Consider the following 25,771-nt stretch of genomic DNA (forward strand, 5'->3'; position numbering starts at 1 on the left):
AGAGAGAAATCTATAATCTTAAAATAAACGCCATCGAAGTTAAAATTTGTAGAATTTCACCGAGAAGGAAATGGAAACGTAAATTAACGAAAGAAGAATAATGTTTACGGTTAGAGGATAGCAGGGCATGATTTTGAAAATATACAAATACCGTGAAGGTCTTCGCCAACATCATCAGCTCGAAGTGTGCTCGAACCAATAAAGCCAGCAGTACAAAGGCGATAAAACTCAAAGTTAAATAACAATAAAAGAGTCGTTAAAGTTTATTTAAAGACGCATCCTTAATTTGTCCGCACAGCAGTGAAACATACGAACGGAATTGAGTTGCGTGGGCCCGAATTTTCTCAATTTACAAAATCCCATTAGCAATAATCGATACGGCGAGATCTCGACTGCACGAAATACTCAACCGAGCGCACTTCCTGTACGGCCTCCTCGAGCCCCCTAATAAATTTCAATAATAGCTTTTTATTCCACATCAATTAAGGGAGCGCGTCTTCCAATTCCGGCTCCGTATAAATCAATTATTCTTGATAAGTAATTGAATAATAATGACCAATAGAGGAGGTCCGCGCCCATTTTCGATATTACCCCGAATTAACCGGACCACGGTCCAATAAATCAATTAAGACCAACCCCGGTGGACATTCCCCGCTTCCACCCTGCTGCCCCACCCTGGCGCGTTATGCTCGGCTAACACGCGATCTCTAAACACCTTCTGTGGCCCGACGGACGCGAGGGGTGGGCCCGCCCCCGCATAAATCGCGCCACCATATTAACCCATTAACCCCCCCATCACACGACGATCTGACGCTCTCGCTGATCTACCCTGCGACCAAACAATCATCACGAAAGAGTTCCTAAACGTCAAAAAGACAACCATCTGTCAACAAGAGCAGCTAATTTGAAGGTTATGTTGTACTGTCATAAATCATAATTATTCAACCTGTTCAAATCTAAACTAGAATATAGAAGAACACGTTCCATGTACATTTTGAGTCGTAAACTAGAACCAGCAGACTGTCAAAAGTAAGATTTAATTGTCAAATGAAATGACAATACATATTTTGCGGAAAACAAATTGGAATTTCAAATGACTTGATTTAATTTTATTTTTTCTGTTGATAGTTCGTGTCTGTCTATGGTTTAATTTTTTTAACTCGCTTCGAGTTTCTCCGATCACTGTGTAGTTTTGGTGGCGATGATTTACGTGGGCGAGGAAGGGCCCCCGTTTTGATGGAAGACGGCAATAAAAAGTGTCACTTTGTGTCGGCGACAATAAATTATTTTTCGATAAGGCCGCCGTAAAAAATTGAGCCATTTGGCCTGCATGGAATTATCACGCGACACCAGTCGCCGCCACTGGTGGGAGTGGACGTGGGCCACCCAAGCAGCCGATGTCGAGGTATTTGTCATCGACACACTGCCCCACTACCGCCGCTACTGATCTACATTTCTCGCATATCTCAGAGCCGGATTCATTTTTTTCGGGAAATTATCGCCCCCAGGGCTGGTTACGCCGCCATTTGTCCTCCGGGATTTCGGTTTTTCTCGTTGTTTGCGTCGACGCAACCTCAAAAGCGCATCTCAAGCCTTGGACTAATTTGCGTAGCCAACCGTACAGCTTGCAATTTCCCTAATGACTTGTGGTGTCGTATCAGCGGCATCTATCGCGGCGTCGTGAAAAGAAAGGGTTCATGTTGAATTTGTCGCGAGATATATGTTTGAAAAGTATGAATGAGTTCATTTATTACCGTATCATGTGAGGCAAGTCACGAATGATGGTGTTGCACGACATGGTGATAAGCTTTGCTAAAAACAATATACTACGGAGTGAAATAATGTGAAAAAAATTTAACGCTTATTTTAATATGTGTGATTCGAGAAATGGAGAGCTTGTTGTTTGGCTATCTCGAAGTAAGTGCTCGTTAGAAAATGGAATTGTAAATTATGAATCAGTAGGCGAAGAGATTGTGAAGATTTTATTGTTTTAGAGGACCAATGTTTGCGATAAGTTTGTAATTAAAATATAAGAATTGGATGTGTGGGTTTTAGGGGTTTATAAATCTAGATATTTTTTCATTTGAAAATGTAGAAAGCAATCAAGTACTCATGCTTGGAATTTGTAATTATAATAGCACGATAATGTACCAACAGAAGATTCGATATATGTATTCTGTTTATTAACCAGAGATAAAAAGAAACATTTGTTAGTAAAAGCTTGGTTTACTTCTACGAGTATTTTCATTTACTTTTGAAATTACATAGTTGTTCAGAATTTAATTTATTTCATTCTTCATTACAACCAACTTAATTTCGTCGCAACTGTAAAATCTGCAGTCCATTTCCATAATAATAATCAACAGTACAATCGTAAAGAAATTATTTACAAAGTTATTTCATTTTCATTAAAATGGTATAATGATAAAATAATTTCATGTCATTATTAGGGTAATTTAGCCGTTCTAAATTAATTTCGTGTATGCCCGGATTTAACAAAGATATAACTTCGAAAAGATTTAACATGACAAATTTTAAATTTATTATTTGTTTTAAAAAAATAATCGAGTTCAGTGTTTTTAGTTTTAAATTTAGTGAAGTCGAACTTAAAAGAGAGAATGCAGGCTGCTATTTTTGATTTTGACATCTGCACATGGGCGACTCGTGTTACACCACAGTGGCACCGGTTAAATATTGGGTAATAATTTCGTTATTTTGCTTTTTTAGAGGCCCTTTTTAATAGGAATAATTTAATTATTAAATATTTCGTGTAATTATCGATAAAGAAATAATGAAAAATACTTCAAATTACAAAAAAGCCACTTCAACCGTTTCTATAGAGATACACAAAGGCGCGGTTTCGACCGCTTGAAGATAATATTTAGTTATTTGTGTATCAAGGCCAAAAAGTACATCTTTTTCGTCCGAGTCTTTATACCTTTTTCAAATAGATAAATTTATTAATACGTATTAACAATTTTTTTATAGTATTTGTTATCAGCTTTCCAACAAAACTAGAAATTTACTATTTGCAATACAATTACTTATTTACATAATTTATGGTGACAGGACAATTATCGGTTTTGTCGGTTTCGTTGCTAACTTACTAAACAGATGGCGCCAGGGTCAGTGTCCGAAAAAGTGAGTCCGAAAAAGAGTTATTTTTCGTCCGCTTGTGAGTACGTAAAATTACCGTTTTCATTAATACGTTATTTTACAGTTTGGAGAACGTGATTTTATACTTTTTTTACACTTTACCAAGTTTCGCTTAATTTGGTAGAGAAACAAAGAAAATGCATTTCTGGTAAAATCACAATATTCATGGGTTTTTGGAGAAATTAAAAAAAAGAAAAATATCTCTAAATATGCACATTTCAATCTACTGACAGTTTTTTGTTTTTCATTTATAGCTTGAATTGTAAATTATATTTGTAGTAATATTTTTTATTTTACAGACATTGTTGCAAAAATGTACCTGTGTACGCAATTTGTGCATAAAACTCTTTTTCCTGCGTGAGATCACAAACGCGCTGCGCTCATGTATGTAACCTTCCCATTTGTAGAAAAAAAGCAATATTTTATACACACAATTTGTATTTTTATCATGGACACCCAAAACTTGAATGGTGGCATATGTGAGATGTTCTGGGCATCAGTCACATCTGAAAAGCTAAGCCGTGAGGTGCGGACGATAATCCGTCGCGCATCAGCCCTCTCCGCAAGCGGAAGAATGTGCGGGAGCAACGAAGGGTGGCAACATAAAGTGTACGCCTGTTACAAAAGCACGCAGTCCTCGGGTCAGATTGACACAAAAATGTGTCAGGAGTTAAGGGATGGCGCACCCCAGCCTCGCCCCAGAATTTCCAGAAGCCGGCAAAAATAAAACGAAAAATTAAATTCCGCTCAATATAAACAGTGACCCGACCGATTCACTGTGACCAGTCAATTAAATGGAATTGGTGGCTGCCATATATCAGACCGGGGGACCCCACACGTATAAATAATGGAACGCGACCAGGGGGCGCAGCCCTCGCCCCTCTCCACGCTCGCTGCTGGTGTTTCGTCAAAGAGGCGGCCCTGCGACCTCCACTTCCGCCTAATTATGCCAAAATATAATATCATCATTAGAGACGCCACCGCCATAATTGAAATATTATTGTTATGCGGATCAAATCGGGAATCGTGCAACGTTTTCGGATTGTGCCGAATTAAATTAACGAGACCAGGAAGTTGGCGGTTCGAGGGACCCCACACCAATAAATACCAAATATTCGAACAGTAGCCGGCCAGGTAGCCGCCTCTCCGCTCTCCGGTCGTTATTTTCGATTAATTGTCTGGATGCGACGTTTTGACGTTAAAGAAATGTCGGGTTAATTAATTTTTGTCAATTAGACAACGATGCCACCAACAATCGAAACGCTGTAATCACACGCACCAAGAAATCGAACCTGTTAATTAATTAAAGTGGAAATTTTCGACTGATTACCTTGGCTTCGTTAAAATTTAAACCGACTCGTTGGAATTATATCGGACCAAATGGCATTGTCGGCGAGCGTATGATTGTTGAAATTCTGTGATCGGTGAAGTTTATGGTGACATTGGGGGCAGAGCCGTGGAGAATCTAATTCTCCAACATCTGGATCATTTCCGAGCCAATTAAAGAAACTATTCGACAGTAACGTACTACACGGGGTTATTTACATAAAAACGAGAGAAATTTGTTAATTTTGGAATTCATTATGCGATATATTAATAATTTTTCTATTAACGTAACTAATTACCTGTATCACCTGTAGCTTGTTTATTATCATTCAGATATTTCGAATTTTAATTTTAACGCAACATGTCCAATTCCATGTACAAATAAAACTACATTGTCTATTTGCAATTTATTAATTATTATATTCATTTTGATGAGATCATTTAACGTCATTCCTTGATGACGTCCACTTCTCGACTTGTTAACTCTTTAAGGATCTTTTTCGCTTCAGATAAAGAAAAAATAAAAAATCACAGCTGCACACATTGTAGTAATAATCACAATTTGCCGTTTTTACTGAAAAATAAATACAGCAAGGAGTCATGAACCATGATATACCTAAAGCAATCTGGTGATTTTTTTGTAAAGCTATAAGAAATAAATGTATGTGAGGTGAATTAAAAACGCTGAGGATTAGGTAGTATTTCCGTATTAAAGTTCTACATTAAGCACAATTACCAAGTCAATGGCGTCGTTGAGTTTTTGTTAGGTAGTTGAGTTGTTCCTGATGGATCTATTTGTGTTAAAAAGAAACAATTATGCTGCACTTAAGAATTTGATTCTATTGATTCTAAAATCAATTGGATTCCTCTTGTGAGTTATCGAGAATTTGTGTAAAAATGTATGTCGATACATGTGTTATACTATATTAAAGAACGAGTTTTATAAGGGTTGATTTGGCGCACGAGTCCCAAGTGTAGAAAACGAGCGGTGGGGGAGTTTTCTATGGGACGAGTGAGAAAAAGTTTTTTTATGTTATTTTTTCGAATTTGCACCCTTTTTTAATTTTTAAATAAAAAAATTAAATTTTCAAATTCTAGAGAATTTGGTATAAATTGGTAATTCAAGGTAACGGATGCAACTACATCTGCAACAGATGTTAAAAAGTAGAGTTTGAACATTAATATTGGAAGTTTTTAGGTGTAAATGACAATAATAATTAAACTACAAGTGCTTTAATAGGTAGCCATAAACGACTCCAAATTGAATACAATAATAGACCTATTAGAGACGCAAATTCTAAAAATAATTTTACAAATTTTTCTAAGATAAATATTTATACTAAACAATTTTTATTATTGAAGTAAAAAAAGGTTCTGAAAAAATCAAGGAAGATTTCTAGCTTGAGCTATTAAGTAATAATTTACTTAATTAACTCTAATTTAAACTTGTTGAGTAAGATATTGTCAAACATGTGTATCTACGTTAAAAAAAATTAAAAACCTGACCACAAACTGAATATCTTGTTGTTCTCTTTTTTCTTGATAATCCATAAAACTTTATGTGCTCAGTACCTTCGAATTAAGTTATAATTATGTATATTGTTTCGGTTGAAAAAGGGATTCAAAATCCGAACATGAACGAGTGATCAAGAAAAAAATACTTATGTATGATGAAACTCTGTGTTCAAGAAACTCCAGTGCAAGAACAGGATTCATTTTATTTGTAGTTTGTTAAATAAATCATTTACTTGTATCTCTGGAGATATTCACGTTAGACGTAAGAAACTGTACTTACAATTCTGTTTGTCTTTCTCTCTCTACTCAATTTATTTACCTACTATTGATAAGATAGCGTGATTTTATAGATCCCATATCATTTGTGAATAAATTAGTTATCCACAAGTGAAACTCCTGTCGAAATCGGTTCAGTATTTAAAGCTACAAAGAGAAACAAACAAACTGAAAAACAAACAAAAATAGTTTACATCCAAACATATTACGAGTTCTTCTTCTCCTTCGGTGTTCGAGCAAAAAAAAAAACTAATTGGAGACTAAATATATTTTAAAATGGACAAAACAATTCCACCTGCAAAAATATCTATGAAAAGCGAATCCTACCGATGAAGTTCTACGAAAGAAAAAACAAAGTAACTCGTTGAGTATGTTTTTTTAGATACTCCATCCAGACCACTTTACGTACTCCATCCATAATCGGAAGTTTTCAATTCAGTAAATTGCATTTTTGAACTCACTACATTGAAAATGACATTTCGCAACCGCAACAGTCAACCGCGAACGTCGATTTTGCACACTAGTGCTTCAAAATCATCCAAAAAGCATTCTGAAAATAATTTGACTTGATAATAATAAAATCTGATTTACAAAACGCCATTTCTCCAATTTGGATGTTGAAAATTTCGAAAGAGTGAAAATAAATCCTTATTCCTTCGATTAACACTTTGGCAAGCGCATGGACAAGCGCCATCTATTCACGAAGGGTACACGACAAATCAGACACAATGTTGGTTTCAAAAAATATTGTACACTGCTGTGCAGAAAAATGTGAATTTTGACAACATTACATTTGTAAATAGGTTATAAACTGTCGTCAGTGAGATTGTCACTGTTTTATTTGTTATTAGGAAAATGAAACAGTTGTTTGACAAATAAAAAGTCAAAACCAATCCAGACCGACTTAACACAGCGAAAAATGATTTTTCTGCACAGCAGTGTACAAACTTCAATGCACGAAGACGTATTCGGCACATTCGCGCAAATGAAGCACCCAAAAATGTCTTCTCGTCTCTCGTAAATAACTATTTTCGCACCACCATTATAAAATATTAGTTTTTTAATCAACATAATGTGGGGACATAGCATAGCTTCCACAGTGTGAAATAAAGTAAGTGTACTTTATTTTACAGCTTTAGGAAATTTACTTCATACTTTAACACATCTAAGTGAATTATTAAAGTGTGGAAGTTGAGAACAAGTGCAACAAACTTTGCTTAATCTTCTATGGAAATAACAAAAATACAAAATGAATTTCTGCCAAAATACTTAGCAATGCTTTCACCACCGCAATCAGTAATCGCTCACTTTATGGTAATACATAATTGTAAAAGAATTCTAAACGAACCCACTTCAACATGGTACTACCTTATTCATAATTTTTTTGTAATAATTTTGTTTCACAGAGATTATGACGCGTAGGACCTGCGCTCGTGCGGGTAAAACTCCCACTTCTAAAAAAAATTATGGCTTCGTACATACAGCCTGTCCCAGAACTGCCTCTCCAGAGAAAAAGGCAGTATTCGGGAGATGTGTATTTTGAAGAAAAAAATGTCCAAATCAAGCGATAGTCGAGAAAAGATATCCTAAGCATGGCCAATCAAAATTCCAGTTGGCCAAACGTTTTGGTGATTTTTTGAATTCAGTAATTATTTTTGTTGCCTAACAACGACCCAAATTTTTCAGTGACACCTGAAGACGAGCTTCCAGGATTGGTGAAAGTGAAAATTGTGTAACACGATTATTTTAACTAAACGAACATTAATTTTATTTTTCTTGGAGGCAGTTCTGGGACACCTGTATACATGTTGCCCAAATAAACTTAAAAATTCTTATAAATTTTCATGTTTTATTTCTTTTCCTCAAATCAACTACAACATCCAAAGCTCTTTTAGAGATTGGAAGGTATCTCCTTATTCCTAATACATATATCATTAATTCGATATTTCGTATTTGACTGTTGGCAAAATTATTATTTGATATACAACTCCACGATAACGATTGTCACATTGAGAATAAAAATGTTTGACGCATTTTACATTTTTCCGTCTGATGGCCATCCGTTATTGACCTTTCCCGAACCGCCAATAATCCTAGAAAAAATAATTTCCGTTGGATGTTTTATGCAGACATTTGGAAACGACCCTCCTCGATTACCTTCCAACTAAATAAACCAATTTCTTTTTTCAGTCGATGTTAAGTGCCACCGTTCCACCGACAAAAAAATGGAAAACGATTCACGTAATCTCCTCTTTGTTATGTCAATACTCACGAACCGTTTTATTAAGCGTTTCAAATATCAGTGTAATTTCGGAATTAGACTTTTGATTTGATCAGCGAATAATTCATGTGATTAGGCCTCGTTACACGTACTTACTCCATACGTGGACTTTTTATCTAGATTCCAGGCGTAATGACAAACGATCGCCAACAACCTAATGCCATGCATCTATTTTTATGCGTATAATATTTTTCCATCAAACATGAAACCTTGTTAGGCTTGTGAAGGTTTTATCAAAGCCGTTTCGTTTCGGTTTGCACGCCAGGCATATCAACATTAACATTTTTATTTGTCATTTCCACTCCGCTAAATAAAATTAATTCTTAACGTTATCAACTTAATGACTTTATTCTTGGGAAAAAGAAACGAAATCGTCTTGTTGGGTATTTATTTAATTTATATAATCTATATTTTACAGGTCATGAATTATAAACAATTTTTGTAGGTACATGATTTTCACTATTACTTACCGAGTACATTATAAATAAGCTCTAACTCACAGACAATATTATATAAATATTTACAATAGTGTTTTTTTTTTAATATACATTAGGTTGCCTAATAAATATTGCTTTCGATTTCGAATTATCTTGCTAACACAATAAATAGTCTATCCCTAGTCGTTATCAATTTTTACAGTGTATTATGTACAAGGTCGGATCAAGAATTCCGCGTTTTGCACCGGTCTTTGGTAGTTGTGCAACAAAAACGAAACGAGAATATGATCCCATGCGATTTAAACAATAATGGCACCGTACATAAAAACTGTTATTTAGTACCACACAGCTTGCAATTGTGTTTAAATGAATGGTACATTAATACATTTTTTGTAACACGAAGCTCTGAGAATTGTAGAATTAAAGAAACAATGCTAACATACTCGAGGGATCGTCGCAAAAAGTTGCCCAACTCTTAAGTAGACCATTGACAGCTCACCCGAGTTCGTCTTTGGACAAGGTAGAAAAAGCCAGAAATCACCGTAAAAATTCAAAGAACCCACTCTCACCTCGTCCACGGACGAATCACAACGACATCACAATAATCAAGTGGAAGCATGGAATTATCACCACCGGAAACGCAAAACCGACACATTCCGGCCCTACGAGGGGCTCCCCTTGGGGTTGTGCATCTCCTGGAGCTCCTCCTCTTCTTTGGACAGGGGGATCGTCGAGTGGTTGTAGAGGCCTTGCGCCATCAGCTGCAAGGCGAGGGGGTTCTTTTGGCCGGACGCTTTCTTGATCTTGGCCCTCTTGTTCTGGAACCAGATCTTGATCTGGGCCTCGTTGAGGCCCAGCTCGGCGCTCAGTTGCTGCCTCCGCCTCTCGGTCAAGTAGCGGTTTTCCGCGAATTCGTGCTTGAGGCGGGCCAGTTGCGCCCCCGAGAACGCCGTCCTCGGCCTCTTCTCCTCGGCCGTGGGGGGACCCTGCTTCGCTCCGGGTTTCTTCACGCGCCGGGTCCGGGGACCTGGAACGACGACGACAATTTAGTGGGGGCGATTGACGCGGTTTCAAAGGAAATGTCATAATGACATATTATTCAACGAGTCTGTAATGATGGCTATTATCCACGAGGATAAATAAACGGTTTATAAAATGAAAATAGCAAACTGTCAAGTTAATCTTTACGAGAAGGAGAACGCCACAAACAAACAAGTACAAACATTTCTCATTAAATCTGCCACCCCTTCAAAACATCCCTCCTCTTCTCGATCATTCCTCAGTCTGTCCTACCCTGATTATCTTCCCTAATGTCCGTAATTTAATTTTTACCTCGTCGTGGATCGAACGTAATCCACCTTCTTCATTTTGCATCACTCTTATAAAAGGGAAAGTGATTAATGAACTGCTCGTAGCTAATTCACGGATGAACCCTCTTTGCACGTCTTGCTCGCTTTTTACTTGTTATACGGTCTTTCATGATGCAAATGACTTGCAAGAAACGCCGTGTTTGCGCCCTGCCTTTTCATCATTGACTTGGAAACTTTTGTGTTTGTGCTCGCCAGTTTCCTTTCAAAGAAAATTGATTTCGACGAGGACTTTTCCGAAATCGACCGGAACCCGAGGAAACACCGGAACCGGACAAAGTGACAGTGCGAAAATTCGTTGCGGACGTGTGATTGGTCACAGTTTGACGTTTAAGATGAGCGACTGGTGGCGCTTCTCGGAAACATTAAATGCGAAACAGGCAGGCAGGAGTGCCAACGTAAAAACAGCAACGAAAAATAAAATGTAATCGAAGGCAATTTGACAGTTGAAAATTCAATAAAGTGGCTGGAATTTGTACAAAAACAAATTCTCTCACTGTCAATTCTTTGCTTTTAGAATTAAATTAAATTAATTTCTTTAAACATTTTATATACGATGATTGGCATTTCATGGTCACCCGCAACCAGTCTAATAATGTAACGAGCGTTCAAAAAATCTGTCATCAAATGAGGTGTGGCTTGTTTCGTCAGCTGCCAAACAGTCAAATGTCATTTATTCTTTCTATTCGGTTCTTTTCAGAACTAGTCAACGAAGGTTTTCTTTTCTTTTAGAGCGATATATTAATGTTTATTTTGAATTATTTTTCATTTACATTAAAATGATGATCGATGTGTTTATGTATCTGAAGGAAATGTCAGAAGACCACAAATATTTTTGAACGCTCGTTATGTCACGTTTCCTTGCCTTCCACAATTATTCCTCTGGTCAAGAATGAAGTAAAAATTGTATTTTTACCTTGTTTCAAATCAACGGTTTTACATAAAAGGTAAGTATAAGTAATGGATTTTACCGGTTTGGCTTAGTATTTAATTAAACGATAACTTTACACTATTACTTTACTATTACAGAATGTTTTCCGTTTTTTGACATTGACAAATTGATTGCCACGTTACAAATGTGGACTAAATTTAACTTTGGATTAAATATTGCTGTAAATCATTGGTTAAATTTCAAGCCAAATGGCATATTGTAAGCATTGCAAATAATTAATTTTATTCTAATTTTCTCTGTTATTTACATCCAATTATGTTTTCGTTCGTTTCTTTGTAGTTTCTACACTTGACCACACTTGATTTCTTTCCAATGCATTTTTATCGGATCGAATAAAAAAACGGATAAGCGAGAGTAGTTCATAAATGTTATCCTGTCTAATTAACAATATCTGTTATCGAGAATATCCAGTTGCAAGTCAACTGCATCGGCTGCAACCGCATCATCGGACTGCATTCGTTTTTGCACCTCGCATTGCAAGAATAATTACGGCAAGACGCGTAGGATTATAATGTAAACGATAATAAAGAAATTAAATTTAATAGATACCCAATTAATTTAATTCTTAATTTAACACATTCGAGCTGGATTACTTGTTACCGACGTAAAAGAACCAGCGAGTCCTTCACATCCTTGAACGCATACTAATCGCCGAGTGCATTTTATGCTGTCTGCTCTGTGGTTTCCATATTTGCTGTGGAAAAAACTCCGAATTGATTTTATTCCGAGTCGTAATGAAGTCGTCGTTATCTCAAATCTGGGCGGTTGAATTTTATTAATTCGGACCGGCTGCGACGATGAAAAAAAAGTGAATTGGACCGGTCATAACCGAGATGGAATTATGAATCGAGCAAGTGAAAATATCCGAGCTGTAAATAATGATTACTGCGCCTCGGTCCGTCTCTGGTGGTGCCGTAAAATGAATATATCAAACCATTTTGCTCGCACAAACGGAAATAAATCGCAGACGAGACGGCCGATAAGTCATGCGGTACAGCGGCAGCAAAAAGACGAAAAGAACGGTGCTTTCGGGAAAGCGGCAGTAAAAACCGAAAGGATCGCGTTTACCGTAAACAGTGAACGTATTGATTGCTAAAATGATTAATGAATTAGGAAAGGCACAGAGCCTGCATGTGAAGCAAATGCCTGAGCAGTAAACACGGCCGCCATTGCCATGTTAAGATGTGCAGACCGCTTTTTCATCCAGTTTGCCCCTATATTTCTTCTTCTTTCAATTAACTTTCTGCACGTAGCTAACATACTCGCATTTTATACACCGCAAGATTAATGTTTACGTCTACTTCTTAATTATATGCTCTTAAACTCCACCGTCCCGTAAAGAGAGTCCAATGCGGTGCACATTGGCGTACTCGTGTGCTTTTCCAATGAGCAACGAAAAAACAGCCTACGCCTCATTATCAGTCATGGCGCCGGAACAATTTCGGCTGGCAGCATAATTATCCTTGTTCCGTCTCTAATATCGCCCAAACTGATCAAGAGCTTCTCCACCTGACAACAGAATGCGCTAATTGCAAACCTGTCAAGTTCCATTGTCTCAAGATGAACCAATATAACTGTCACCACTCACATCTTAGTACCCATTATTGGTTATATATCAACTCCCACGGCAACAAACGAGCCAGTTTTGCATTCTACACGACAATTATCCTGCCCAATGACGATTATTACGGAGAGCTTTTGTCCCAACTAGGAACAATGCAGCGATGGCGCTGGCCTAGCCCCAAAGCCCAAAACTCGACGAGCTAAACCTACTCACAATAAACAAAAAAGTTTCAACTAAATTGATGAATAAGTACAGGATGTCATTCTTTAAACGCACTTTTTTATTCACTTGCTTTGAAAATGTTTTTTTTTATTTGATTGCTTCTGATGGTGGGATGTATACAGCGGCGGATCTTAGCGCCCTAGGCTGTTAATCAAAGCGCCCCGTCTATCGCGCGTTCAAATAAAATCCTGGGCGGAGTAGGCGTTGGAAAAATTAAACCGTTTGGACAGTGTAAAGTTTGAGTTTCCCGCCGTTTGACACGAATGACATTTGTTTATAGGTATTTAATGTTTAAGAATCATTAAGTTATTCTATTTTTAATGTAAAACATTGCAAAAAAAGACAGATTTTTTGGCTCTAAATTTTAGGTTAGCTGTCAACATGTTCCAATTAATCTACGCTTTAAAAAAGCACAACAATTGACGGTTTCCAACGCCTACCCAGCCCAGGATTTTATTTGAATGCGCATTATTTGACGTAAAGAAAAGAACAAAGGTAAAATAAAAATGCAATTTTGATATACAGGGTGTAACAGAAAAAAATGCATTCATTTTAACTGGTAGTAGTACTCATCAATTACAACAACTTTTCTAAATAAAATTGAATTGGCATTTGTCCCCCTCTTTATTTTGATGTGCCGTTCGCTTTGAATGCAATTTCCTTCGTATTCCTCTTGATCACCCAGTATTTGTTGTAAATATAACATGTGTTCAATTGAAAAGTTCATCGAATTGGCTTTGACTTTATTTTTTAAGAGACAACAACATCGTAAATTAAGTTGGTTAGACAAAGATAGCGATAAAGATCAAAGCCAATTCGATGAACTTTTCAATTGAACACGTGTTATCTATGGTTGCGTTCATGCTATGGTGTTCTATGGTTCTAGCTATTGCTATTTCAAATGTTTTCAGGGCTCTGTCGGAATTTTTATAGATAATTTGACTAACAAATGAAATAAAGTTTTTCGTTAAAATGAGTAGTTTTCTCAAAAAATAAAATGTAGTCCACTGTTGGAGAATTTCTCTAATTAGTTCATTTGCCTGCCTAAAATCGCATTAGTTTTGAATTTTGACATACGTTAAAAAATTCAACTTTCCAGGTTTAAATTTTTTCTTTAAACCATTATTAAATCGTAGTACAATTTCAAAAAAAATACGGATATGCCAGAATTCGTTTATTTTTCTTTTTTTCTTTTTTTGAGAAAACTACTCATTTTAACGAAAAACTTTATTTATGTTTTAAGCCACATTTTTCGTAAGGAGTTCACCCTGAAATTTATTCCCAACCATTTACTAACACCCTGTATTTGAGTTTTGCCGCTCTGTAGCATATTGTGGTACCAAATAGAAAAACTGAGGTTATGTAACGCCATTAGTGACAGGTTTTTAATAAAGACTGTTTTGACATACGTTCTTTCACAGACATTTTCTATCGGGTGTTCATTTAAATTTCCCGTCAAAGTTGACCTTGAAGAGTTGATTGTGAACACACAACTCGTTAGTCTGCAGAGGAAAAACACACAGTGAGGTTAGGTTTAAACAGCTGATTCGTAATCCGTATTCCTTGGTGCGTTCACAATCGACTCTTCAACGCCAACTTTGACATCCGAGACTTTCTAGCGAAGTTAAACCCGTCGCAGCAATATATTGTCTAAAATTCCAGATTCTACTGATAGCAAAGTCAAACTGCTTAACTTTTGGCCGACTGTACTACATATTTAGCAACTCTTTTTTAATTTCAAATCTTTTTTCTGTTCATTCTGCAACGATGTTGCAGCAATATCTTCATCATTCAGTTTCATTAAATTTAAGAAAAGTCCTAAGCAATCTTTAATTCCTAATTTTGCATTTTGACATTTCTGCGTTGGTCGTGAAAAAGTAGGTAAGTCAAATAATTTCAAAAATGAGTTAACGATGTTTACACCTTAATAATAAATCATGGAATTAAATAATTCAGATTTTCACAGTTTAAAATTTACTTATATTTATATTGAAAGCAAGTACAGGTAGAAAGAAGTTTCTATTTAATTACCGGATTTTAGGAATGATGTGGAAATTTGAATCGTTGCCCTGAAAAATTAACATTTTCGACTTACCTACTTTTTCACGACCGCCACAGATTTAATTATCTCACTAATCAACAAGTTTGTCTATTATGACGCAATTTGTGTTTTCTGATATGTAGTATTTTTTTTATTAAACTCTGTGTCCGTGTGTCTCGCCATATAAAAAAAATGTTCCATAATTTCATATCTTTCAGTTAACACTGGCAACGAAAAAAGATTATACAACTCTCCGACCATCATTTAATTTAGCAGAATGAGACGAACATGGAACGAATTTAACAAATTTGTTGTGTTGCAGAATTCGTCCTTGCAGACCAGAGTGTCTACCAGACATGTTGTTGGCATTGTGTATTGGCCTTTGATGAGATCTTTGATATCTCACGAAGTTCTTGGGGAGTCTATTAAATCGTAGACTCCATGTAAATCGCCTTGTGTCCCATATTTGTAATAAATTTTGTAAAGCGTTCAATCACAGTACTATTATCAAGAATGTGCCGAAGAATAAAAGCTAATAATGGTGGTGGCTGCCAATGAAATAAATACCAAAAATATTATGATTGGTGAAATATACGAATACATGAGGCATAATAGAACAGAACATAAAACCATAACAAACGTTATAACTGACATGTATTTTATTTTATAAATTAATCTTCCATATTTTTCATTTTTTGGGTTGGCAGCGCCCCTTTTTACCACCTATACATATAGCCTAATGGGTAATCCCCCGCTGGAAGTACATGCAGGGTTACTATAAATGATTGTACCATCGTAGTTGGCGTTGGTGAGCGTTGGTGGCTAAATTGAATGTGCCGCAAGGTTGATAACATGAGTGAGATTAGCATCGCCGATAGGTGGCGCTACTGGCGGTAGTGGAAATCTGTCTACTAGTTTGTCTAACGTTGCGAAGCAGGCGGCACATCCAAAATTTGTGTGGGATTTCAACGCCAACTGCGATGGGACAATCATTTATAATGACCCTGTATATCGTAATCCAAAGAAAAGCTCATAAGCTAAGCTAAAATTGTTGCCATACGTAGTTTTCATTTAAACACCCCTTATACCTATAGTAAAATAAAATTTAATTTATCTACTATGTATTTGTAATCCTGCTCCTGTTTCCACAATTTGGTTCCTTTGTTTTGATTTTAATTAAAAACATAAAATGAAAAATAAAAAATATTTTTTGGAATTTGAATTATTTAGGTTTTTCTCTTCGTTCCTGGTAGCCGCTCTGAAAACTTACAGCCAAGAAAATTTTGTTGATTTGAGCACAGCCGGTATAAAAATAAAATATTTTGTTTTACCAATAGTGGTGTGTGTGTCTCTGATAACTTACTTCGTCCTAAAACAAAAGAAAAACAAGAAATTAGTAAGAATCCAATAAAAGCACAAATAATAATAAAAATTCAAATTAATCCCGTCGGAGTTTTATTTCGTGTGAAATTGAGATAAGGGTACGGGACGGTTTAAAGTTAAATTCCTCTTATACGCCATTTCGTGTCTAATGTAGCGTAATGTGAACGATGGTTTTATGTGATTTTATTAAATCTGGCCTGATCGAGTGTTTTTTCTCTCACGTCGGGGGGCGTATTTATTGGCGCACCACGCTTTATCGCTCTTGTAACAGACGTCTTTAGTTCCGTGTGCGAATTTCGTGATAAAATTAGCTATTTTAAAGGGTCACACTTTGATTTATTTCGTGTTGCGGTTTCACGAAGGCGGATATTGGACGGATGGAAACATTAACAGCTCATGTACGAAAAATAAAAGCCTCCGATCTGGCGAGGCCGAAACAAAGGGGACATCCATCATTGAACGATATCTAATCAAATCCCGCAAAAATAACGCGAATATTTGCCGGGATACGTGCACGAAATTCGAAAGGGATTGTATCTGGGTACTTAACAAACTATGCGTAGTACCTTATCAGGAGCATGATTAATTATACGACGTGATTCAGCTCGAAACGAACTCTGCAATTTTTTAAACATCTAGTTCAACGTTTTGGTGTCGAGTTAGAAAGACTTTCATAAACAAAAATGTGAAGCAAAAAATGGAACAATTACAAAATTTAAAAATACAAAAAGTGATACAAGAGAAACAAAAATTGACCCTAAGCTATTTACAATTAGAAGCTGTACCCTAAATGTTTAATTAGCCAGCCCATCCAGACCTGAATCTAATTGAAACTGTGTGGGTTTAATTAACCTTCTCCGGTATCGAAATTCACATTTCCTTTCCAATATGAAGTTTCCAATTTTTCTTGAAAATTAAGTTTTTTGCACCACCGTGTGCGATGACAACACTCGCTGCCCTCGTGCGTGCAAACTTCCCACTTCCACACCTTCCAAAAAAGCAGTGCTTGATACACATGTTGCATAAATAATTACACATTTTATAATTCATATATTTGTCTACAATACAAATATATAGGTGTAGTGCACATAAAACGGTATTCAAATTTAGTTTTGCACTTTTTCTTAAACTAAGTACATTACTGAACTATGTAGTACACTACAGACATTTCTGCACTAGCCCTCTTTGCAATCCCAGCTGTTAGATTCGTATTTTCTGTAATTGTTTTCAATGGTGTGTATTTTGGGTTGCATACTTAAAAATTACTTATCCCGCCAGATCTACAGTTTGGGGTAAAAAAATAAGAGAATGTTTGTAAAACGAGAATCTTGTCGGAAGAAGGTTTTCTTTGGTGGTCGGGGAGCACTGTGAGATCGACGAATTCGAGGAAGATGGTCCAGAATTGTGTCTATTTTAGTTGTCCGTCCCGAATAGCTCGTCGTAAAATATTAATGTCGGTATTTATTCAAGTTTTTTCGTCATTAATTAAGCCGAGCCAAACTGCGGTGTGGCTGGTCGCAGTATATTTGTATTGTAAGTACCAACGGTAGAGTACTCGATGTATATTTATGAGTGGCCCACCCAAATAGAAGTCAGCGTACTGTTACAATTCGACCAGACATCATAAGAATATTCTGGCGAAACGTCGCGCAATTTATCAGACCGTTTGCGTTCAGCGAGATAATTAAAAGTCATATTAAACAAGAATTATCGCACTTGCTAATGTTCGTGCGGCTCTTCTGCTCCGAGCTATGGCGGATGCTTATTTCATTATCACGGTTTTTCTTCTTTTTTTCTCGAGTTCTTCTTTTGGACGAGATTAATCGCATTTCCGGCTCACGAAATATCCCCACGTCACGTTCCTTTCCTCAACGGTTTCATTAAACTTTTACTAGATTTTAATATAAAGTTGATAGGGAATCTGACAGGAACATTTCCAGCCGTTATTACACCCGGAGGATCTTAAGTGGCTGTTGAAATACTTAACAACTGTTTTTCTCTTTATCCGCGCCAAAATAATGTCCCGCTTAATTTATGGATCGTTGAAAAACGCGACGACTCCTTCGATCTTTCTACCACATCAAAGAACAACCACAAACGTCAGCTTAACGCGACGGCTAATTAAACGCCATCTGATGGCGCACGAATTCCCCACTGGTCCAAAAATCACCACCCCACAGTCCTAAAGCTACATTTCCTCAGAAGGGTTTGGAAAAAACAAAGAATTAAATTTTGAACAACTGCAAGTGTACTTTATTGGCACCACACCACCGTGGTGCTGATGGAAACAGTGTTTCTTTAAATAATCAGAAAACGTGAAATTAACAATATATTTTGCCAAGTTGTGTTCCGAGGAAAATCAAATTGAGGTTAGAACGCTGTCAAAATCAAAAGCGACAAAAATTGGCTACCTGTCATTGCGACAATTTAGGTCAAAGCTGCCAACCATATAAAGCAGAAAATACTAGATAGTAGTAAGTCACTTTTCATCCACAACAGGTCGATAGTAATGCTGTTTCAAAATTTGGACGAACGTGTTTAATTTTGTGAAAGCACTGTATATTAAACAGAGCTTTTGTGTGGTTTGTACAAAGGAGCCAATCGTCCCCAAAATGCGAAATTTCAACGTCCCAACACTAAATTTTTCTCACCCTCTTCCACTCTTTCAACTCCGCCAGATTAATGCAGCGATGACGTTTTCAATATTGCCGCCGCGACCCCAACCAAGTCGATAAAATGATGTTCAGGGGTTGCCCGGACGATTTACAGAAACATTCAATTACCCAGCTGAACCGCGGCAACTGTTCGGTACCGATAACAACCGGAACACATCGTGAATTTATATTAGATCGGGTGGGTTCACTAATGGTTCCAGTGGCGTGCGAGTCCCACGCGGCGAAATCCCGAAGTGTACACATCCGTCGTTAAAAATCTGCCGAGTGATGGCATCCGATGAACCCCAAACTGGCGTATTTGACGTTTGTCAAAAGTGACATTTGCAATTAATTCTCAAAGGTTTATGTTAATATTGAAACGATTTTCGGTAATTCGACTGATTTTAATTAAGAAATACTAATCGATTCGTGTTATTAATTTAAAACGGAATAGTAATGAGTAGGTGGTCCTGCAGTACAATTTATTGCCTAATTAAATTTCTTGTCAATTGATATCAATAATTCAGCAATTAATTGTTTACTGGTTCGTGTTTTTTACGCTAGATTTTGGACGTTTCTTGTAATACACAGCATGTTACACGTGCAATTAATTCAAATTTGTTTGATTTAAATAAACCGCCCCTGGTACATTTGAATTTAAATTAGGTAAACCATTTGTGTTTCCATTAGGTAGATGGGCTAGTGGGGATTGGAAAAATAATAACAAACTGAGTAAAGGTCGGAGATGTCTCGTTCACGGTTGATACATAAATAACTACTGTCATCGATAAACGGTAAAGAACATGAATACAACTTAATTAAAATAACAAATAAAACCTCTTTCCAATAAATGTTGCACTTGATGGATTACAGTTTTCGGAAAATTAATGGGATTAAGTCGAGGAGTTAAACCGGTTGGAGCAATCGGATTAGTCGATCATTTAGTTATGAATTTTGGACTGACAATTAAGACCGCCGATTGTAAACAGGTTATAACTCTTAGTGAAAACCCAAAGTCAATAAGAAAAAAGTGATTTACACACTCGGCGGTTAGGTAACACGTCAAACAATCGCAATAAACTTTAGAAAGCACTTAATTTAGCTCCAGCGACAACAACAGCTTCGGCGATTTTCAATTTCCGCTCTCCGCTTGCTTTTCTTGCATTTTTCTCGTGTACGAAATCTGCATCTTGGTCGACATTTCTGAACAATTTATGAAAGTTCAACGTTGATTTGGAGATAGTGTCAGGTCTGGAGGCAAGGCCTGGCGCTCCAGGCGACGAAACAAAATGGTACTGTTGTGCTCTTCGAACAATGAACAATTGCAAAAATAGTTATTTGAGAACCGCCCGCCGAAGTGTCACCTAAGGCCACCGCCTCACTGTCTCGCGCCTAATCAAGCGGATATAAACGCGACCATGTTCTAGTCTAGACCCATTATCATACTAATCGTTCAGCGAGATATCTGGATCTTAATCGGCGGCCGACCAATCAAGCACTATGCCAATTTATCGATTCTTCGGAAAAAAATGTGTTCTACCTACGCGTATCCGTCATCTGTGCGTGTATTAGTAGTCACTGTCGCCAATTAAACTAGCGGTTAGTTGAAATTAGCGGTAAATCAATCATAGAAGCAAACTCGCTTTGATTTGAGCACAATGTAAAAGACATACTTAATATTGAACAAAATCATTTACTGTTTTTAGGTACGTCGATCGTTAATGTGATCTTGCGCTAATTGGTCGTATAACGATCAGTAGCAACCGTATGATTAGTGCTTTAATACTAGTTGTACACTAGAAGTATTAGTTCCGCTTATGCGACATGTGGGAACTAATTTAGCGTAATTCAGTAATCAAGAATTTATGGGGAAATTAATAAATTAATTGCGACGTTCTGTTGGTTTTCTCTAAATCAAAAAAGAAAATAAGGAGACACTCGTTTTTTCCGTTCGGTGATGGAATAAATTATTAGTGTTTGATGGAAGAGCGTTTTGCTGCAGGTGATAATTATAGACGTTTAAAGTGTATAATTTCGATGGGGAACGAGAAGAGACAAAACAAATACAGTTGTCTAATAATAGAAATGTCCGAAATAAAATTTAACAACACGTCATCGAATACTACTTAAATCGATCATCGTCGGTATAAATATGTTATTAGGGTGCATTTTTAAATTCCTTTTAATAATTAATCGCCACAATTCGGCAAACGTGGAAGGTGCTTAATAAATAATGAGAGACGAGTCACGCCGACCAAAATACTTCATCGAGTACAGATGAGTCCCGCGATTTGGACAACAAAAAATTACAAAAAAAAAATAGTTGGGTAATGTTACGTTTTATGGAAAAAAAAGACAGAAACTAAGAGTAAGGCTGAAGCCACACGAGCGTTTATCTGACGTGCGTTGTGACACGTTATAACGTGCGTTGTAGAAAGTCGTCGACAAGAAATCAACTAACAATGCAGCAGAAAATTAGCGCCACTCACCTAATTCACATTTAAAAGTTTAATTACTTATTTTTTGGTGTTAATTTTACATTACACAGGAAAAAATATGTATGTACGTAACTTGTGTTTAAAGCACGTTTCACTCGCTGCGCTCGTGCATGTAAATCTCCCACTTGTGGAAAAAACTTGTGTTTTACACACACGTTGTTGCATAAATAACTATTTTTGCAAGCGTACGTCAAATCTTTTGGATGGAATTTTTGAAATTCTGGAATTTGTTTCCTGTGGACAAAAACTCCACATCTTATTCTATTGCAACAAGTCCGTGCAGGTGATTTTTTAGTATTCAGGTAAACCCGTCTCGCATTCACAAGCAAAGCCGTTTTTTGATGTCTCAGCAATCAAAAGGACACCTGTACGATTCTTTGAAATTGCTCCGTACCATTGTGCCCATGTAGTGGTACCGTCACGGCGGAATAACCGAAATTTTGTGCCACGTCTTTGTCATGTTTGGTCGGTTTTTCGGCCCATTAAAAACATAATTAAACATTTACGTCGATTGATCCTTATCTGGGCTGATTTAAGATTCCTCCACCGGCATCGAACAGAAATAAAACATTAATGCGTTTATTGGTTTACAACCTGTAATATTTTCGTCTCGGGTGAAGACATTAATTGATATACAATGGCCATTAGAAGGGTATTAGTCTAATTTAAGATGAAAGGATATAAAAACTTAACGACTTTTAAGGACCCCTCAAATAGAGAAGTTAAACTAATTTCGTTGATTCGTTAGTGACAGGGCGATGTAAGAAATTTCAACAATAAAATCGGCCGGGTTAATTAAATTTTATTTGTATTTATTGCCGTAATTAAGGACGGTAAGTGCATTTCGAACGAATCCCCCATCGGGTGGCATAAATAAAAACAAAGCGCGATTATGCTAATTATAGAACAGACGAAACGGAGCAACGAAACCTAATAACGGCCAAAAAAAAAGAAATAATAAAGAATGCCAAGAGGAGGAAAAAAACCAAACAATCATTAAAGATTATGTTTAAACAAAAAGGTCCCATTAGGCCGGCGTTTATCTAATATTTGTCCACGGTTGTGTCTAAGATACCGTGGCCGGGACTACCCACGTGAGCACCAAAGATGGACTACTGTCAAAGCTCGTAAGTGCGAAAAGGATGAAGGGGGCCACACAGCTCGAAAGGCCGACCACCAATTAAGGATGTAAAGCACATTAATTTGCCGATGGACCTCCTATATGTGTAAACTAAGTCTATTGTGGCCTCGGCCGACGTCCGACGTGCAGTGAAAACTTTTTGACAGTTCCGTGGCGAATCTGAATACGGATCGAGGGACACTTTTTAATTGATAGTCGGCGCGATCTCCCAAACGGAATTAAAAGAGAGAGACGACGATGTAAATCGACACTCCATCGGCAAGATTATTCGCAGAAACAAGCTGTTCGTTTTATGGGGCTCACTCAACGAATAACGCACCTGTCAATTCCGGTTAAAGTGACGACCGTTCGCTTTTCTACACTACAAAGTTTAGTAAACATGTCAAGACGTATTACGAAATTATGGCGTATTAGTCAGGTACGGAATTTGATATTTTCAACGCGCAGGTGACAAATACCTTCTGTGAGACGTCGGTTTAATCTCGGGATTGTCTGACAGGGGTTATCGATACCGACACGGACACATGTTCGTGATTTTCCAACAGTCTACGATGGTGTTCCATTCGAACAGAGTGATGTCACCACAATCGACAAAACTTGAGCAACACTAGTCGATGCAGAAAGTACTTATTTTTATTTTGCGTTTGTAACAAAGCTGTTACAGCACTCGAAACAGTGCGTTAATAGCTGATTTGAGTGCTGTACCAAATCACGCTAAATGAGCGATATCACAATAACTTCAAATTGAACTTTTAAATGTTCCACTGTAACATTTGTGTTACAAAATGACATTAAAAGGCGCAAAATAGGAGAAATAGTGTATGATATCTCGTTTATAAGGCATTTTGTATCACTTACTCCTTCATGGCACTCCTCGCAATCTCATCGTGCCCTAAACCCGTGCGTGCTACAAAATGCTTTTTATATGTATACTACATAGTTTATTCTGTTCATTACCAACTCCAATTTACAGGAGGCGATTTGACATCGTTTTATTATTTATCTACTTCGTGATGTGTTGGTGGATATGAATTTATTTTTTCTCTTTTCATTATTTTGCTAGTGTTGATAATTTTAAAGTTTTTACTTCCAAATAGAAGATTGGAGAAAAATCAGAAACATGCTTTCATACCTATCAAACATTTTTCATTAAGCATCCTGTGTAACAGGTTACTAAAAGTCTTGAACGCAAATAGTTGCGATAAATTTATTAGTTTATCAGTTAATCTCATACCAAAACAAATTTAGAAAGCAAGTGAGTACAAAAATTGTGATTTATAAGTGTTATTTTTAAATTAATTTTAATTTATTGCCATGTTCTAATAAACATTGCAAAAAGTAGATACCCACTCGTAAAACGAAATGGTACCGTAAAAGAAAATAACGAGTTGTAAAACATTTTTATGAAGACTTATTTCATCCCGTTTACATAATTCTTCGGGGATTAGGTCCCAACTTAATTAATATGATTTAAAAATGAAATTACATTTCCATATTAACGTCATTTATCAAGTGTCTTCTACTTTTTATCAACATTTCGAGGTACTCATCTTAACGAAAGAAAATAAAATCCATCGAGTCTGAATGTTGTCTGCAGAAAAAAATTCCTTGATACTTAATGTGTAATAAAAAATCGGCAAAATGATTCTGTCTGAGAAAAAACTTTTAAAATCAAACTTGTAAAAAAGACCGTGTTATAAATACAAGAAATTATAAAAAACACATATGCGGTTTGTAATCGATAATAATTGATAAATGTAGGATTTGCGGAACTGAATGGGAAATAATTGAACACATAATTTCTTCTTGCACCGTTTTGGCTCAAAGCGAATATAAGAAACGTCATGATATATTCGCTAAAATTATACACATGAATTTAGCTGTTAAATTCAATTTATTAAAGAATACACAACCACATTGTAGTTATACACCAGAAAGTTGTTTGGAAAATGATAATTATAAATTATATTTTGATCGAATAGTTTTAACTGACATTCATATTAAGCATAACAGACCAGACATTATTATTTTAAATAAACAACAAAAGCAAGTATATCTTTTAGATATAGCTGTTCCAAATTCACATAATATAACACAGACATATAACACAAAAATTAATAAATATTTAGAGCTCTCCGTTGCTATGAGAAATCTTTGGAGTTTAGAAAAAAAATCTATTTTACCACTAATAATTTCAGCAACGGGAATAGTACCGCAATCTCTTTTTAAAAATTTAAAAATTCTGGATTTAGGAAACACATTGTTAGTTGAAATTCAAAAAGGTATACCTACATATTATTATACTCATGTCATATCGTGAGGAAATTCCTTAACATTGACACAGAACATAATACACAACAAAGTCAAAATGCGGAGGCGAGACGCCGGTAATTATGTTGATAAGCACTGCACTATTACTTGATAGTAATATCCGTAATAGTGTATGTACTCCGGCAAAATTGCCGTGCCGCCGGGAGGAGGTGGGATACGAAAAACAATTAGTAGCAAGATGTCCTTTTTCGGGAACTGCAACATCAAGGAAATAAAATTGCCGATTTGGTAACGCAAAAGCACTGATGATACAGCGATTTGTTGCCTTTTTGCAAGCCCAACAAAAAGATCTTATCGAAACCATATTGTGGTTCTTCGTTCTAATTCTCGATAAAAGAAGAACCAATGGAATACGCATCGCCTGGAATCCTCGCTTCAAAAAACGATAAGTTTCCGAAAAAATAAACAAATTTCTGACTTCAAAAAAATGTGGTACCACCATCACCATTTCCTGAGATGCACGATGAGTTTAAGGAACTGAACCAGTTTGTTTAAATTGATTGGAAACCGATGAACGAGTGAAATCAGAGGTTTTAGTGCATTTTGAAGAAGAATTCGGATTATTTTTACGACAGTAGAAACAGAAATGTTAATTGCTGGCTGTTTGGAAGGAAACTTACCAAGTAC

At 36.5% G+C, this 25,771-nt stretch overlaps 1 protein-coding gene across 5 annotated transcripts in view; it reads right to left on the reverse strand.

The window, feature by feature from the left end:
• Positions 1-8,928: 8,928 nt before the first annotated feature.
• Positions 8,929-25,771, reverse strand: part of LOC138123209 (homeobox protein engrailed-1a-like) — a 51,086-nt gene continuing 34,243 nt past the window's right edge. For 2 of the 5 annotated variants that reach the window (XR_011156747.1, XR_011156746.1), the window contains 2 exons: positions 16,469-16,506; positions 9,927-10,018 (listed from right to left, as the gene is read on the reverse strand). Coding sequence is in view for 2 of the 5 variants with exons in the window: in XM_069037800.1 (XP_068893901.1) it covers positions 9,654-10,018; positions 16,408-16,506 (464 nt within the window). In the remaining 3 variants the exon portion in view is untranslated. Of the gene's footprint in view, positions 10,019-16,407; positions 16,507-25,771 lie in introns of all 5 variants that reach the window. The other 3 variants (XM_069037800.1, XR_011156745.1, XM_069037801.1) reach the window with 3 other exon arrangements.

Source organism: Tenebrio molitor, chromosome 2 (genome assembly GCF_963966145.1).
Source record: "Tenebrio molitor chromosome 2, icTenMoli1.1, whole genome shotgun sequence".
NCBI lineage: Eukaryota > Metazoa > Arthropoda > Insecta > Coleoptera > Tenebrionidae > Tenebrio > Tenebrio molitor.